The sequence below is a fragment of the Haliaeetus albicilla genome, chromosome 2 (genome assembly GCF_947461875.1).
Source record: "Haliaeetus albicilla chromosome 2, bHalAlb1.1, whole genome shotgun sequence".
Classification (NCBI taxonomy): domain Eukaryota; kingdom Metazoa; phylum Chordata; class Aves; order Accipitriformes; family Accipitridae; genus Haliaeetus; species Haliaeetus albicilla.
Window position 1 is genome coordinate 25973134 of NC_091484.1, and position 15828 is coordinate 25988961.

The window sequence follows — 15828 nt, forward strand, 5'->3', positions numbered from 1 at the left end:
AGGGAGGCGGTGCATGACTCTCCGATTCTGAGCAGAAAATCAAGTATCTAGAAGAGCCCCTATAACATTTCAGTTTTCTAATTTTAGGAAGCCTGTAGCCTGCGTTCAGGTTTGTGCCTCGGCACAGCAGAAGTGCACATGTGGGACAGGGAGAAAGGACGGGCGACAATGCCTCACGTCTTGGTCTGATTCCAGCCATCATTTAGTAAAGTTGTCAGGTTGCTCTGGCTAACCGCAGCCACTGGGACACTGCTGGCAGGTGGGAACAGCTGGACCAGATGTGCCACTGCTATAATTCCCTTTTCTGGTACCAGCCGTGGTTCACCTTGAACAAGGCGTATGGTTAATGATGCTACGCTAACCCTGTCCTGCCTGAGCTTCCCTTCCACACAACCAAGCGATAAACCTGAGTGGCCAGTGGAACAGAGCAGCCAGCTGGAGCAGGGGGTAAAGTCCCTGCTGCCTCACAGCCTGCTCCCCATGAAGTCAGGAGTGAAGGTAGAAAGTAATGTACAGGGACTGATGGCCAGAGGCAGGGAGAGGACGGCCAAGACCTCAAAGGACAGAGACCATTTCACTTGCCGAACGATACAAAAAAGGCAATTTGAGAAGCAAACCTGAAAATTGGTCCCACGGTAACAGTTCTGGGTTACTCAAAGAGAGAGCATCGATTTAGGCAAAGTCATTCCATGTTCCATGTTAGCCTCTCCTTGTAACAACCTATTTTTTAATCCATCATTTAAGCTTTGCTCAACCCTACTATTCCCCTAACACTATTACAGCCTGCAATCTAGTGCTTAACTGGGTAGGACTGAAATGCCATTTTGCTCTGAAACACTGCGTTTTCATTCCTAAGGGGGGGGAAGGAAAGTCTCAGAGAGGAGAGGGGGATATGAGGAAACTTGATTCTGTGGCACTAGCAGTCTCAGCACACAAGATAAATAAAACAGTGGGGAAGTGGAAATGTGGTCAAAGCTACAGCACTGAATTGGTGGGAGTCCCTAGTCACCAGATTTCAAGATTTCTGATAAATTCAAAGGAGGTTTCTGTTCTGTTGAAGGGGACACTACATGTCTTTTTTTGAGGCTGTTTGCTCTGCAGGAAATAATCCACGAGTCACTGGGCCAGAGCGGAGCAGCTGTGAGTCCAGCATGTACTGTGGTTAGGACATTTATGCAGGAAAAAAAGTCATTCTTGTCCTTGCTCACGTAGAACAGTTTTAGAGCTCAAACTGGAACTTGGCTCTCCTGCTGAAGTCTGAAGAAGGTCACATAAAAAAGTCATAGGGCAACATTACTACCCCATTGGGTTTATCTATATCTTGCGCGGCCCTTGGATCCCACCGGTGCATGAGGTTTGTTTATCATCCCACTGTATCCCAGTCCCTCTGCTCTGCCGAGCTGGAGTCGTGCAGACGATACAAGGCTGGCACACGAGCCGTAGGGACTGCTTCTGGCAACCGAGCTGGTCCTGTCTGATTTATATTCCAGCTTGGCAGTCTAAAGGAAAGGAGTGACCAAAGTCATTTCACAGCAGGAGAAGGGACGGTCACCGAGCAGGAATGCTCATGGCCAGGCTGATGTCATGTAGGATGCAGGATGCTGTACTCAACACAGGCTACCTGCCCCCAAATCAGCCTTACCCAACATTCTTCCAGACCAAGTATATCTGGCAGCAGATTGTAAATGACAGTGAGGAAACCAGTCCATCTGACAGGTGTTTTGCTTAGAAATACTTTTATTTTATAAAGCCACAGTTTGTTCTGTAAAGTTTTACCACACTTATAAAAAAAGGGGCTGACAATTCTGAGGGAGAAAAGAAAAGCTGAAAACATTTCTTGTAATTCAGGGTTACACAAAGGTTATATTTATAATATATATATATATTTGTAATTTGGAGACAGTAGAGATGAAACTGCAATACGGGGGCAGCTGTGGGGTCATATTTCAGAGACTTGCTCGTGCCCTACAAATAGCGTTTCTTGACAGAAGGGGTTCACGAGGACCATCCCGCTGTCGCGGTAGTCGCCGTTGGCGGGGGAGCGCGGCTCGGAGAGGTGATCCTAGGAGAAAGACAGAGAAGCAGGGTGAGCACTTCACACCCCTCACCCTCCATGAGCACCCAGGGCACTTCGCTGCCCTCTGCAAATGCATGTGAGGAATGGACTGCTATTTTTATCGTTTCTCCCAATCCTCCAAAAGTGCCTGAATTTGGGGGACTCTGGCTACCGATGAGCTAAGTTCAGTGAGCTGGTTTTACCTTTCTTCAGGCAGTAGAAGCTGTGAGTGAAGAGCTCCTCTGGCAGTGAGGCTGATTCCTTCCCAGTCTGGGGACCCAGAAGTCAGATGCACCAAACTTCAGGTCCCTTAGCAGAATTTGAGGTTTCACTTTTTTTTTTTTTTCCCCACTTCCATGATGCATTGCAACAGTCTTCTGTCTATCAGCTGGGCTTGACTCCTCAAAGATGCATTTTCAGCTGCTTTTTAAGGTCAGAAAACCACATACATGGTTCCAAGCTACCTGAGCATGCCCCAGTTCAGTCATGTTCTGATCAGGTTTAAAATGACTCAGATAACAGCTTTTGGAGACCATCCTAGATGTGAATAGGCCTAGCATTCAATTCTTGGTAAGTCTAGACTAGGTCCTGCCTTAGCTTGAGCAACCTGATTGCCAACAAAGTGGGGTTAAGGAAGCAACTATGAGTGCTTGTCTAATCACATCTCAGAGGTTCCTTTCTAAACACTTCTTTTTTTATTTAATGAGATGAGTTAGTCAGCTAGTGGAGTGGAAAACCACTTTAGCATAAACCCAAACTCTCCACCACTTCTAGGTTTTAAACACCTTTGAACTAAACTAAATTGTTCTTCTCTATCTCTGAGGCCAGGGAATACATTTCTATCAGTAGGATCACCTGCCCATATATGAATAATCCCATGGAACCAGTCAGATCCCTTAAGTAAAGGCTGATGAGTCTGCCAACCATCACTACACACTCTCATATATTAATGTTTTGATTGCTTATATACTGGGAACACTCACCCCCAGAACTGGTATTTGAGAAGCTATAGGTGGCTCCCAAGACATAAATGCACAGAATTTCTTTGCATTATTAACTCCCGCTACCCCCCCCCCCCCCCCTTATCTGATGCTGTGTGCGACACGCACAACGGACAGATTAGAAGGACCCACCGTCAGTAACAAGCCAGCCCAAAGAGCTCTCCTAAGCAGTCATGGTATGGTTACACATTGGCCGTATGCTCAAAAGGAAGAGAAACCCAGGAGCAAGTTCACCTAGAGGCGGCTAACTCCTGTGGCCACACAGCAATATGGAACATATCTGCAATGGCTGAGAATAGGATGGCAATCCGGTTTTGCTGACATGTTTATCCCAACTTATACATGTGTAGGGGTGACTCCTTCTCAAAAAGCTGTTTCCCTGAATGTGCACAGGGATTTCAAGGTTTAACTAATATGACTTCCTCTCCCCTTCTCCCAGCACAGCTTCAGTTACAGTTTTCAGACACTAGTTCTGCAAGTGAGGTACCTCTGAAGTCTCCAGGGACTGGATCTCCCTCGGTAACTCTACAGCATGCCTGTTGAAGTAGTCCATGGTAATAGCATTATTCCAATAGCTCAGGTTGTTTTCTGGATTAGATGTCTTCTTCTTCCTCCTCATGCAGCAGACTGTCAGCAGAACTGCTGTCAATAGAAACACATCAAAAATTTGGTTATTTCCTTTCAATAAGGACTCATCAGTACCATGGAAATTTTTTTACGTTACTTAAGGAGAGGGCTGCTGACCTTCATTCAGACGATTCACTCTCAGTCAGATCTAGCTCTCTCCTAACAAACCCCACACAATTAAGTCAATCTGGGCCAAGCAGATGAGGCTTTGGCCTTGGCAGAATATGCAGTTTTTACTTTCTTTTTGATGCAAGTTTATAATCTTCAAGATGTGGCTGCCTGGCTAATGAAAAGCCTTGGTGTTGTAACTGATGGGATTTTAATACCTAAGGGGGGATTTATAGACCCTCTCAGACAGAGGGCACTCCCCAGGGACTGCGAAGGATGCCTCTGCGCAGATCTTTTCTGCTTCCAGCGTGTTCAGACGCTGCAGCGGTGAGCACATTAACAAATGAGTAGTGAGAGACACCTGCCCTAGGCTCAAATACCAAATTCAGAAATGCATGTAGTTGCACGACTTCAATACCAAAAGCTTCTGCCCTGAAGTGCCACTGATCCCTGCCCCTGTCACCTCACATTCATCACTTGGATTTGGGTACTTTGTGGCCATGCCCCAAAACATCAGTGACCAGCAAGGGGAACAGATGGGCTCCTGAGCAGAATGAGACAGCGGTGAGGTGGCATGGAGATCTCCTCCGGCCCCTGTCTTGCGTAGCTTAAGCTTCCAGGGTAGCACAAACCCCAGAGCTGGGGCTCTCCTGCCTGTCTCCATCAGCTGTATCAGGATGTGGGATCTACTGATAAGCGCAATCCGTTCCCCACCCTTGCCTCAGCATTGGTGGTGTCTGAGCCTGGCTTTTTTTTCTTATCTGCGGAGCACGCTTAAGCTGCTGCAGTCTGAAATATTTCAGCTTAAAGTAGAGCAGATCGGCAAGAGGAAGGGACCAGCAAGTGAAGCTTGTTGGTACAATTGTCTGTCCGGTCTCACGCCGCAGGCACCCCCCTGACCACAGCGATGCCAGGATAACGCTCCCCCAGCGGGCGGGCTATTTTCTGGAATCGCTTTTGGTTTAGTCATCTCTGTTGCAATTCAGATGGGTAATCTTGGAAATTTTACGAAAGCCAGGCAAACCCAGAGTAACAAACTTACTGCTCCCACTGGTCCTTGCTCAGGCAGAACCCAAGGCGCATACAAGGGTTTCTTCAGAGGAGGAACGCATAAGCTCTGTGTGCTTATCTTACACCTGTGGAATTAATTGACCAGTGGTGCTTGTAATCTACCCGATTTATTCAGACAGCTAGCTGGACATGTACTTACTTTGATTTGTACCTGTGAAATAGGGAATGCTCTGTTGTAAATTCACTCCATTATTTCTAAACCCCTCATGATAGAAAAGAAGAGAGAAAATATTCATGAAGCAGAAAAATATATTTTTTTCTCAGCTACAGCCAAAATTATTTATTAGAATTATAGCCCAGAGGAAAGAAAAGACTGCAGAGAGGTCAAAGCTGCTTTGTATGTTTTGACAAACATTGCAGCTACCCATATGCCATGGGTCTAATTCCCTATCCCATCTACTCTCACAAAATGGCAATACAAAAGTGGAAGGCTAGAGCTCTATTTAAAACAAAAGAATAAGATACTAAGAAAAAAAAAATTAACGGCTTTGAGTTCAGGCAGTTTATGTCTCATTCAAAGTGAAAGGTGAGCTTATTGCTATAAATCTTCTTCCGAAACTAATGGAAAAATCTCCCACGCTGTTCCCGCATGTTTCAGAAAAGCAGGTCATCATTGAACTTACTATTACCTTTGACTCATTTTGCTTCAGTCTTTCAATCACCGAGAACTTAATTTGCTGACAGCCTGACTCCTGCTGCTGCGTCCTGCAGGGTGCACCCCCCCAACCTGCGGGGGCCACCAGAACTGCTCTCCCTTCCTGGGGAAATGCCCGTCCTCCTGAAGGGCTGCATCTTTGCTCCCTACTCCGCTGCTACCCTCTCCGTGTCCCAGCCCAGCCTGCAGCCTCCTTAAGATTAGGAAGTGAAGCAGGACCTACATTTCCTCCTCCCCACGGCTAGTGAGAGCCAACAGACCTTGGAGCTTTTCGGTAGTCCAGCAACAAGTGCTCCCTAAGGCACAGAGAGTTTTTGAAGGTGCCTGAGGATATAAGAGCCCCAGTAAAGCTAACTCTATCGCTGTGCACATATTTTGAAAGCCTGAGGTTTTATGGCTTATAAAATGTTGTGGCTGCTGACAGAGAAGGATCGGATTTGGGTTTGGGGGGCTGAAAGCCAGTGATACTGAGTTAAGAGAGATGTCTGCTTCTTCCAGCAGGAAATGGCCTTGCCATGTGCTGATATGGTTGCTGCAGAGCAATAATGCTTTCTCCCTTAATTACACTCCTGGCCTCCAACCTTAGTGCACACACAAGCAACTGGATGGAAGACCGTGGAAAACAGGTTCCTGAGCTTCCTGGAATATAACATACTTTAGCAGAAGGCTGTCTACCTAAGTTGCCCCAATTCAAAGTAGAGGAGACCTGTTTTAAGAGGGAGAGAGAGGACAGCAGGGTTGGAATGGGGCTATTCCCTCTTCATCTCGTATTAACTACCCTTCTGGGGCATACTTTAGTGAAATTAATGTAGCTAATACAGGACCGCTCACTTCCCGAACAATACTAGGAACAGGGTACAGCTTTACTGATATTCTTAGATACCTATTTGCTCCCATGATTAGAATTATGTGTATTACAGAAAAAACTCTTTCCAGACAGACAATTCCAATGGCCAGCGAAGACATATTAAGTGTGTGAAACACATAGAGGGCAGAGGTGGTTTGGAAGGAGGAAATGGCAATAATAACAACAACAGTAGCTGCAATACACTGCTTACCTTTCCTGGTATATTGTGTGATGTCCTTGTAAGGACAAGAAACCGTTGCTGTTCAGTGCTGCCATGTACCACCTCTGTTTCAGAGCTGGCCAACCCTCTGGGCAGAAAAAGGACTAACTTTTCTCTGTTTTTCAAGCACTCACCTGGATGCTTTCTGGGAGTCAGAAAAGCTGAACTGACTTTTCCTTTTGCCTGCTCCACATTAAAGTCAATAGTGAGTGCCATGAGAGGGACACTTCAGTGTTGTCCCCGTGTCAGCCTGAAGCTCCCCGCACAGAGGTGACGACACAAGTTAGGAAATACCAGGGGTCTCTGCAATTTTGTGGACACTGGAGGTGCAGGGAGTTCAGAAGCATTTCTAACCCTTACCCTTTGACGTGCTGCTAGTCTGGAGGGAGAAAAGTCAACCTGCACGTTCAGGGGCTAAGAGCTGCTGCTGACGAGCTCGGGCTCTGACATTGGCCTCTCTCTCTGGCCCTAAGGCAAATTACATCTGCATTATCTGTCCCCCTGCCCAAGAAACAGGACATAATACATCCCACAAACAGGAGAAATTAGATTCTCACAGATTTATAGGTTTCTAGGCTGGTGGGAACATGTACAGCTCACCTGCTCAACACCCGGACACCAGGAGACTTCCATCTGTTAACTTAACCATAAGCTGTGTTTAAGGTACAGCACATCTCACATGAAAATACCCACCCCTTATTGTCTAAATAACCTCCAGCTTTATCCACCACTTCCTCAATCTCCTTTTGCCTTTTTTATTAAAAGCGTCCACTATGCTATCAGAAATGTCCCCCATATATGTGGGCTTCAGCCTCTTCTTGGACTACATGATGACACAAGTGGAGTTATGTTGCATTTCTCAGCTCTTAAATCATTCGCATGGCTCTTTTCTAATCTTCCAATCTTTTTTTTAAAACATAAACCACCAGGATTACACACCATATCCAATACCGGCCTTATAAACGCAGTGTAATGAGATCATACCGACTCCCTGCAGTTTCCTGATAGTCTTCTGTCTTTCCTTTTAACTCACTTAAATATTTTACCAATCTTATATAGCTGCATACCCCCTTCCCTCATTCTCCAGCTCCCACATAAAACACAATGTTAACAGACCTGAATGTTGCACGCACTTAAAAGTCAGGAGATACTCAGACCGAAGGATGTTAATTTACTTCTCCCTGTGCCTGCAGATCATAATATAAACTAAGTTTCTGCAGAACCCTTGCCTCAATGACTAAAATAGTGGTTTTTCTGTATTTCTTTCAATTTCCCTCATCTGCTGTGGCCATCTATAGTAGTACGGCCTTAGCTGTAATACAGGTATCACGATAGGTTTGGTTACTGACCACAGCTGCTTACATCTGGAGATGGGAGGCTCTCCTCCAGCTCAGCCTGCACTCACACCTGAGGATTAGACTCAGGGCTTACGATCTCTCTCACTTCAGACCGGGAAGCAAATGTTCATAGGTTTTGCGATGGAGAAAGTGGGCGAAATGATAATTTTGGAATGCGTCCCAGTGCATGAAATGTGAGCTAAGTGGGGTTAGGTCCAAGGCAATTCTTCATATATTCTTTGAGTTCTGCTGATGCCCGCGTTCGGAGGCTCAGCCTTCCTCTCGCGTTTTCCCATGTCAGCAGAACTGACTGAATGAATTGACTTCTGCGCATCTGATTTGCAAGTTTCTGTTCTTCAGTGGTTTATCGTGTCATTCTGTAATTACAGAGATGTAAGTACTGGGAGCCCAAGGACCAGGACGGTGGGTTTTAAAATGAGTTCATATTGTGTCTTGTTCTGCATTGCAGAGACAGGCACCCACACACGTACAAATGCACGTGCACAAAAATGTTCAAGGCTGCCTGAAGGACACTGCAAAAACAACTCAAACTGTGACATGCAGAAAATACTGATATCAGTGTTATATATGACTTTGCTTTTCTGGGAATGCAATGATACAGAATCCGTCATTTTTGCAGCCCTCGAATGGTGTTAGCAACATTAGCCCCGTTATTTATACCACGAAACTGAGGTACCAAAAGGTGAAATGATTTCCCCAGGTTCATGCAGCAGACGTGGCTTACGCATTCCTATTGAAAGCATTACTTTTCTGGCTAGCTTTTTAAGGGATTTCAGTGGGACGCAGAAACCTATGCATCCTTAAAGAAATACGTACTGTAAGGACGGGGAGCTAAATCCCATCCCTTATTTCAGCAGGCGAGCTCCCGAGGCCCAGGTCTTCAGGCTAGTGCTATAGCCACCGAGCCGTGCCACCAGCACGGCCGGCGGGACCTGCCGGTCCTCGGTGGGGCTCAGCTGCCAGGGCACAGTGATGCTGAACAAACCCTCTGCTGCTTCCTGCTCTTGGCTGCAAATCCCCACGGCAGGGACGGGCCAGCGAGGAGCCCCGTCAGGGTCTTTCCTCTGCGAGAAGGGCAACGTCCCGGGCACTTCTTCCAGTGGGGACGAGGAGCCAAGGGCTCCTGTGGTCACTCTCTAGCAGGGTCACCTCCCCTGCTATGGAAGTTAGAATGCCCACAGGTTTTCGTTTAACAGGTGCCTGTCAATAAAAGGTGTGACTGCGAGCAGCGCGTGGGGCCTCGCGTCGGAGAGGGACAGTCGTGTCTCTGCAGCACTGTGGTGCGTTTTCCCTTCCGAGGATTTTGGGCAGCACAAGCCGTGCCCAGAAGGCCCCTGGGAAGACAGGCTTTTCCAGCCTCCTCGCCGCCCCTCGCGCAGGGGAGGGAGCCCAGGGAAAGGCACAAGGGCTCCCGGCAGAGGAGGGATGTGCTGGCCACCGCGCGCCTCTGCAAGGGCTCTGGAAACAGCCCGGAGGTCAGCGAGCTGGCTCGGGGGCACTCCTCATCAGCAGGAGAAGGGAGGGGAGTTAATTAGATTCCTGCGGCTCTGCAAGCATCCACAGGCTCCGGTTGCCTCTCCTCACCTCCTTCCACTTCTTTCTGGGGTGTGTTGGTAACTTCCCTGCCTCGGGGCTGCCTCTGCCCCTGGTGCAGGGCCTCAGCCTTTCTCACAGGTGTCTCAGCAGTAGCTCAGGGCTTGCTGTGCCCCTCGGTGGGTCTGGCCACCAGCCCTGAAGGTGCCAGCCTGAGCACAGAGCCGCCAGCCCGCAGCTCGGGGGCAGCAATCACCTCCCATGATAGGAATCCTCAGTGACTTTCTCCGTGGCTTGTTCCCTCCTAAGGCAGCTCAGATATTTAAGAGCATGGGGCTGAGTCTCGATATCTGAGATATCTCCGCCTTTCAGCATCCCAAAGCAGGAGCAGCACAGTATTTTCTCAGTCCACACCCACAACAACTGTGAGAGCCTCTCACTGAAAGCATTTTCTCTCCTTGAAGTGGAAATGAAATCCAAACCGCCATACTCTTCATCCGTCTCTTAGCATCAGCCTCCTCTAGACCAGAAGTGACGAGCAAATGCCAGTGTGGGGCCTCCTGTCCTCAGCTGCAGGCGCCTGTGCCCGGGAGGTGGCGACAGTCCCCTTCGCACACCGCACACCCTACAGCCCACACCGCACACCCTACAGCCCACACCGTACATCCCACACCGCACACCGGCGCCTGAAGACACACGGATGCCCGAGGGTCAGGAAATGAAGTGCCCCTCCGGTGTGCAGCACAGAGAGCAGCCACCACTGATACATGTGCATCAGGGTAAAAGTGCTTTAGGTTGTTATAACTTGTTTTTCTTCTCCTCTAGGAATAACCTATGCCTGTACAACAGCACTAATATGGCGTAGTTTAAACGGCATAAATTCTGGAGGAAAGCAATTCCCTAGGCACTTCAGCCAGATCAAAAAAAAAAAAAAAAAAATCCTATTTAAATGCCTGCCTAGCATTCACTTCAACTCTCAAATACATCTGAAGATCCCCAGATTTTAAAAGGAGAGTCCCACTGAAGACCATCCTCAGAAATCTGGACCTGAAAGCAGGACTTAAATATTTGAATCATTTAAACACTCAGTGGTATTACAGCTGGTATAGATAATTCTCAAAATAACATTTGCCTTTTTAAAAAATGTAGCTTACAAATACGAGAAACAGAATAGGCACAGTCGTACGAACACATACTGTTATGGCACATGCTAAGAAGAAAAATTTAAACACCCCTATTAAATGAATAGTGGGTTCTACGTTCTGCCAACAGACTCTTCATATTATTATTAATAATAGTAACAACTATCATTAGTTATTAGCTCATATATGGCACACTGCAGGCAGAGACATACACCAGTTTACACACTGGTTGTGCTTCCTGTGTTGTATGGTATTATATTCTGTGTTTTGTATTTGGACACTTTCTATCCAGATCAGCTTGCTTTCTGAGTATCGGCCCAAAACATAACGCTTGGAAGAATTTATCTGATCGTCTATTTCTATTGATTGATAGACAAAGCACTGCTCATCAAATATTGCTGCTTCTCATCATGTCCTTGCTATATCCCACCTCTCGCAGAAGTATGTACGTACACTTCTGCTTTGGTTTCTCTTTATTTTGATTGTCCATCTTTTAGGTTTAAGTTTTGTTCTCACTTGTGGTTTTAACCACAACATTGGCAACAGAAGAACCGATGGTCCCAGAGGTACAAGTCTAAAGGCTGTGCTGAGCCAATGCAATAATTTGCAGCTGCTGAAAGGTTTAGTGCTGCTCCCTCTCCCGGTGTGAATTCCTGCAGCCTCATCCGCTCCAGGCCTCGTGCTCATCTGACCCTGCAGGGGCCTGGTTCAGTTTGCTGGGTGGACAGAAAGTACCAACGAGCAAAGTGAGTATTTTTTGGCTACTTTAGCAATCTGAAAGTGTCTCGGGGAGGTGTCAGGTCAGGCCCAGGCAGAAGGAGAGGGGCAGGATAAGGGAGGGGGCTGCGCCTCAGAGAGGGCAGAACTGTCCTTTTGGGCAGGAGTAAGCTGTGTGCGAGACTGGCCCGGTCAGCTCATCTAGCCTTGTCCTCAGTATAGCTCGTAGCTGTAAATAACAGCTATAATACTCAATATTGTTGGCTGCTACCCTTTTATGCTTCCTCAGACAGCAAAGGCTGGGAAATGTTTGGGTTTGTTTCACTTCAGACAGATCAGCATAATCACACCCCCCAACAGTGAAACCCCAGAGAATACGTTGTCCCACCTTGCTGATATAACCCAGCTAAGCAGGGGACACCCTGGTATCCACTCACAAGCTTTCTCATAATTTCTCATGTGTTTTTTGTAACTGAGTCAAATGGCAAGACCCTAAGCCAGCGCTGGGAACCTGGCCTGCCCTGGTCCTGCAGGTGGCTGACTCCCAGTGTCCAAAGGCCAGGATTTCAAACTCTTCCTGCTCCCTCGGCAGCTGCAAAGTTGGAATTAAAATAGAGGAAACCAGCACTTTGGTTATAAGACTTTAAAATCCGATAGTTCACAAACTGCCTGCAATGAAATATTTTATTGTGCTGGAAAACTGTTGTTTCCTAAGGTATTAGTCATTACAAGTGTCATTAATCCCTTGAGTTAGCAGTGGGCTTTTTAAATCCAATTCCAGGGCAACATATAGCAGTTCCTAGATTAAAGACTTGTACAATGTTTGGTCACCAGCTTAAACGCCTTGAAGTAAAGCTGCTTCACCTTCTAGAGATGTTCAGCCCTGTGTTATGCCCTCAAATGGAGGGCCCCAAAAGACTAGTGATCACTTAGAAAAGTGATTTCTAATAGCAACAGGACAAGTACGCTTTGAGTATAAACATTTTAGCTCTGCATTTTGAAGCTAAGCACTTTAGTCAGAGAATGTGATCTCTGTCTAGTGATTGCTTCTCACCCATCTCAAGCCACCCTGCCTCTGTTAGCTCTCCACCTGGTTCTTGAATCACGGGCCGAAATCTGAATTTTAAGGAAAGAGAAAGCAAAATAAAGCGGCAATTAACTTACAACATGAGGATATAGGTACGCTGATAGCCAGAATGATCCAGGCAATGTCCATCTTGCTGAGACAGATGGTTGCTCTGTGCTGGGGTTTGTCCCCTTCGGTGACATGGGAGATGTTTCCTTGCACCCCGGGTTTCCAGGTGCCAGCAGGAACCAGTCTGTTTAGGAAGTTCCCAGTGGCTGTGGAGCCAGCTGTGGAAACGGAGCTGGACAACCTCGTGGCAGGTGCTGCGGAGAGAGCACTGCCCAGCGAGGTCGCATTAGTCACCGCGCCATGCTGCGTTGGAGCGGGTCCCTCGGGGTCTCCCGCTGCCGGGGAGGAGACGCTGACATCGAAACTGGTCTGAACCGAGTGACCCGCTGCTGCTGTTGCAGATCCAGGGCCAGCAAACAGAGGGACATTTGTACTGAGATTCAAGGTTACCCAAGAGTTGTTTTTGCTCAGCATATCCCATACGCCGTAGCGGGTGGGTTTAAAAGGCACCGACACCGCTTCAGGTTCAGTTGATGGTCCAGCAGTTGTGGTGGCAAAATCTGCCTCCTGCACCACTAGCTCGGCCCCGTCCCCTCGCTCTGCTTCCCTAAGGCTTCCCGAGGTGTTGCGGTGGGCAGAAGGGTCTGAGTGTGTAGTTCTTGCCAGCCCTGTGCCATTCGGATCGCTGGATGCTGCGGTCTGGGACTGAAACGGGTGGTCTGTGAAAGGGCTCCTCAGGGTAGGGAAGGGAGAGTGCAGGGTTGTCTTTAGGTAAGGCTCTGAGGACTCTGTGAAGTTGCCTTTGAAAACCTGGAATATTTTCCCCTTGGGGCGAGTCTGTCCCGAGTACAAAGCACTCTGGTTGTATAAATGATACGTTTCCTTTTCGCCGACGCGAGGGCCGCTCGCTTGCTTCTGCCCGGCAGAAGGGGCTTTCTCCGCCAGGCTGACGGGATGGGGAACGGTGCGAGCGGAGGTGGGAAGGGGCTCTGCCACGTGGCGGTCTTTGTGGCGAGGTGTTGTTCCCATGGCTGTGACAGTGGTAGTGTCCATCGGGAAGCCCTGAGAGGAGGAGACAGTGGGAGACAGTACCTGAACAGAAAACACCAGCTCTTCCGTCAGTGCCAAGATCAGTAGAACACCTGGAGGAAAAAAAACACAGAGAGAGGGTGAGACACCAGGGAGGGACCAGCGGACAGGGGACGGCACGGCTTGCGCATCTGGCAGGAAGGAATACCTTCCATGTTCTGCAGAAGGACAGAAGAGTTAGCATCCAACTTTGTCAGCTTCTCTGGGAAAGTAGGAAGAGAAAGGAAAACCTGCCGGGGCTGTGGTGGCCCCGTGGCTGTGGGAGCAGCGAGGTGGGAAAGGGAAGGCTGCAGGGAATCTCTGTGGCAAAGGGAGAGAGGAGGATGCAGTACGGACTCAGGAGAGTGCTTTAAAGTGCCATAGGCAGGTGATTTCCCTGCAGAAGCTACAAAGCATCCTACTCTTTAGGAGTAGAAACAAAAGACGTTTTCATTTTTGTTTTCGCCAGGAGGCCTCCAGATGAATGTCCGCCTCATTATGGGGAACCTTAGTCCACTCATTCTTTTGGCTGCAAAATCCTAAATTTTGGCTGCCCCCAGTCTTGGATGCCTTTAAGCAATCTGTTTTTTGAGAGAGCAGCTGCTTAGCCCTTGCTGAAAATTAGGTCAAGAAGGGGTGTCTGATGAGAGGGCTTCCTGGGTGATATATGCTGTCCTTTACTTAGCAACTTCAGAAAATCTAGTCGCTTATTTTAGAGTATGAGATGTGGAAAATCTCCAAATGTTAAAAATAAACAAGAAAACATAGCTATCACAGCCATTTTAAAAAGCCGTATGATTATTAGGGGACTGACTCAATCCAACACAACTGCCCTTCGCACCCATATACAAATGTTTGGTTGTAACCTGTTCTGTGCTCGCATGTGCTGTGGGATTGAATTGTGTGAAATTTGCCTCCCGCCACCCTCCGTAGTGCACATCATTTCATGAGGTGCCAGATTCACACCGCTGGGAATATCAGTTCTTCCATTTATTCCTAGTCCAGATAATGGACGTGGGCAGCTGCAGTAGCATAAGCCTCCCCGGGATGCAGGGCTAATACACCGTGAGTTAGCGTGACCTGCAGGGACCACATCAATCACACGTCACCATTTCCATATGTTGAAGGTGTTGAGTGTAATGTGGATCTCTGCCCACTAGGAAGCACACGGCATAAATCCATTTTGCACCGTCCGCTGCACATCGTCAGATGGCACCATTAGCACTGTGCTAGTGTGAATTTCAGCCAGCAGTGTCAAGGTGAAAAATGTTGTCACAGTCTTAACTAATCAGGGAGACAAGTTCGTCAAAGCCGCAGGACTCCAAACTGGGTAATGATCGCCTTCCAGCCAAGACTGTGGAGTACCGTCCTGCCCCCTTCTCCACCCTTCCCAGGCTTGCCAGCTTTCTCCATGAGCATTGTCAAGCCATTTAGTTCTACCCAACTTGGGAATATCTGTTACGGGCACCAGCAGAAAAGGAAGACAGGGACTTGGGAAAATGAAAGAAGGTCTCTGATTAGGTGTCCACCACAGGGCGCTAGGGCTCTGCTGCACATTGGGCAGATGCAAATGCCACGAAATGTGTTTATTCTGAATCCTGTGCATCATTCACACCCATTTGGAAGCAGTGCAATACGTGTAGCAAAAACTCACCAAAGGAGCAGCATCTATTACTCTTACCCAGCTAAATGCTCTACTTTGATCACTAACAATAATTTCTGAACCAGAACAGTGCAGAGTTCTGCAACCAACAAAATTCACCTCTTCTTGCCCCCAGCAGCCTCCTGTTACTTCGTGGAGTATCCAGAAGATGAAAACACTGACTGGATAACATAGTAAGAGCCTATTACAAGCAATGCACTTTCCACTGCCTGATGCTAAAATTAGCTGGTTTTTTTTTATTTCTGAAATAACTATCTCTGCCAAATAAACCATCTTCTGGGGTACTGCTTCCCAGTTCCTAGCCAGCCGCAGACAATATGCTCTTAGCAGAACACCTAATCAAAGAAAAAACATATTCCTTACAGTGAGATGCAACCAGGAAAGCAGATCATGCCATACTTGTGGAGCATCACTCTTGGAAATGAAAGGCAGGACTTATCTTCACATTTTTGGCAGCACTTACTCTGAGGTCAAGGTCAAAGCAGATATTCTAGCGTCCATATGGCTAATATTTCATGCCAAGACAAGTTGCTGCCACAGAACAAATTCAAAGAGGAAAGGATGATGATTTAGTTTGGATTTGGTGTGTGGAGATAATGTTTCAGGAAACTTTAGGCCTGCTGTTCT

The 15828-nt window shown here is 47.6% G+C and overlaps 1 protein-coding gene across 5 annotated transcripts in view; it reads right to left on the minus strand.

The window, feature by feature from the left end:
• Positions 1-1706: 1706 nt before the first annotated feature.
• Positions 1707-15828, minus strand: part of TMEM108 (transmembrane protein 108) — a 172823-nt gene continuing 158701 nt past the window's right edge. For 4 of the 5 annotated variants that reach the window (XM_069811501.1, XM_069811518.1, XM_069811510.1 and 1 more), the window contains 3 exons: positions 12500-13612; positions 3545-3699; positions 1707-2062 (listed from right to left, as the gene is read on the minus strand). In XM_069811501.1, the coding sequence (XP_069667602.1) occupies positions 1940-2062; positions 3545-3699; positions 12500-13612 (1391 nt within the window). In that variant the 3' untranslated portion in view covers positions 1707-1939. The remainder of the gene's footprint in view (positions 2063-3544; positions 3700-12499; positions 13613-15828) is intronic. The other variant, XM_069811527.1, reaches the window with a different exon arrangement.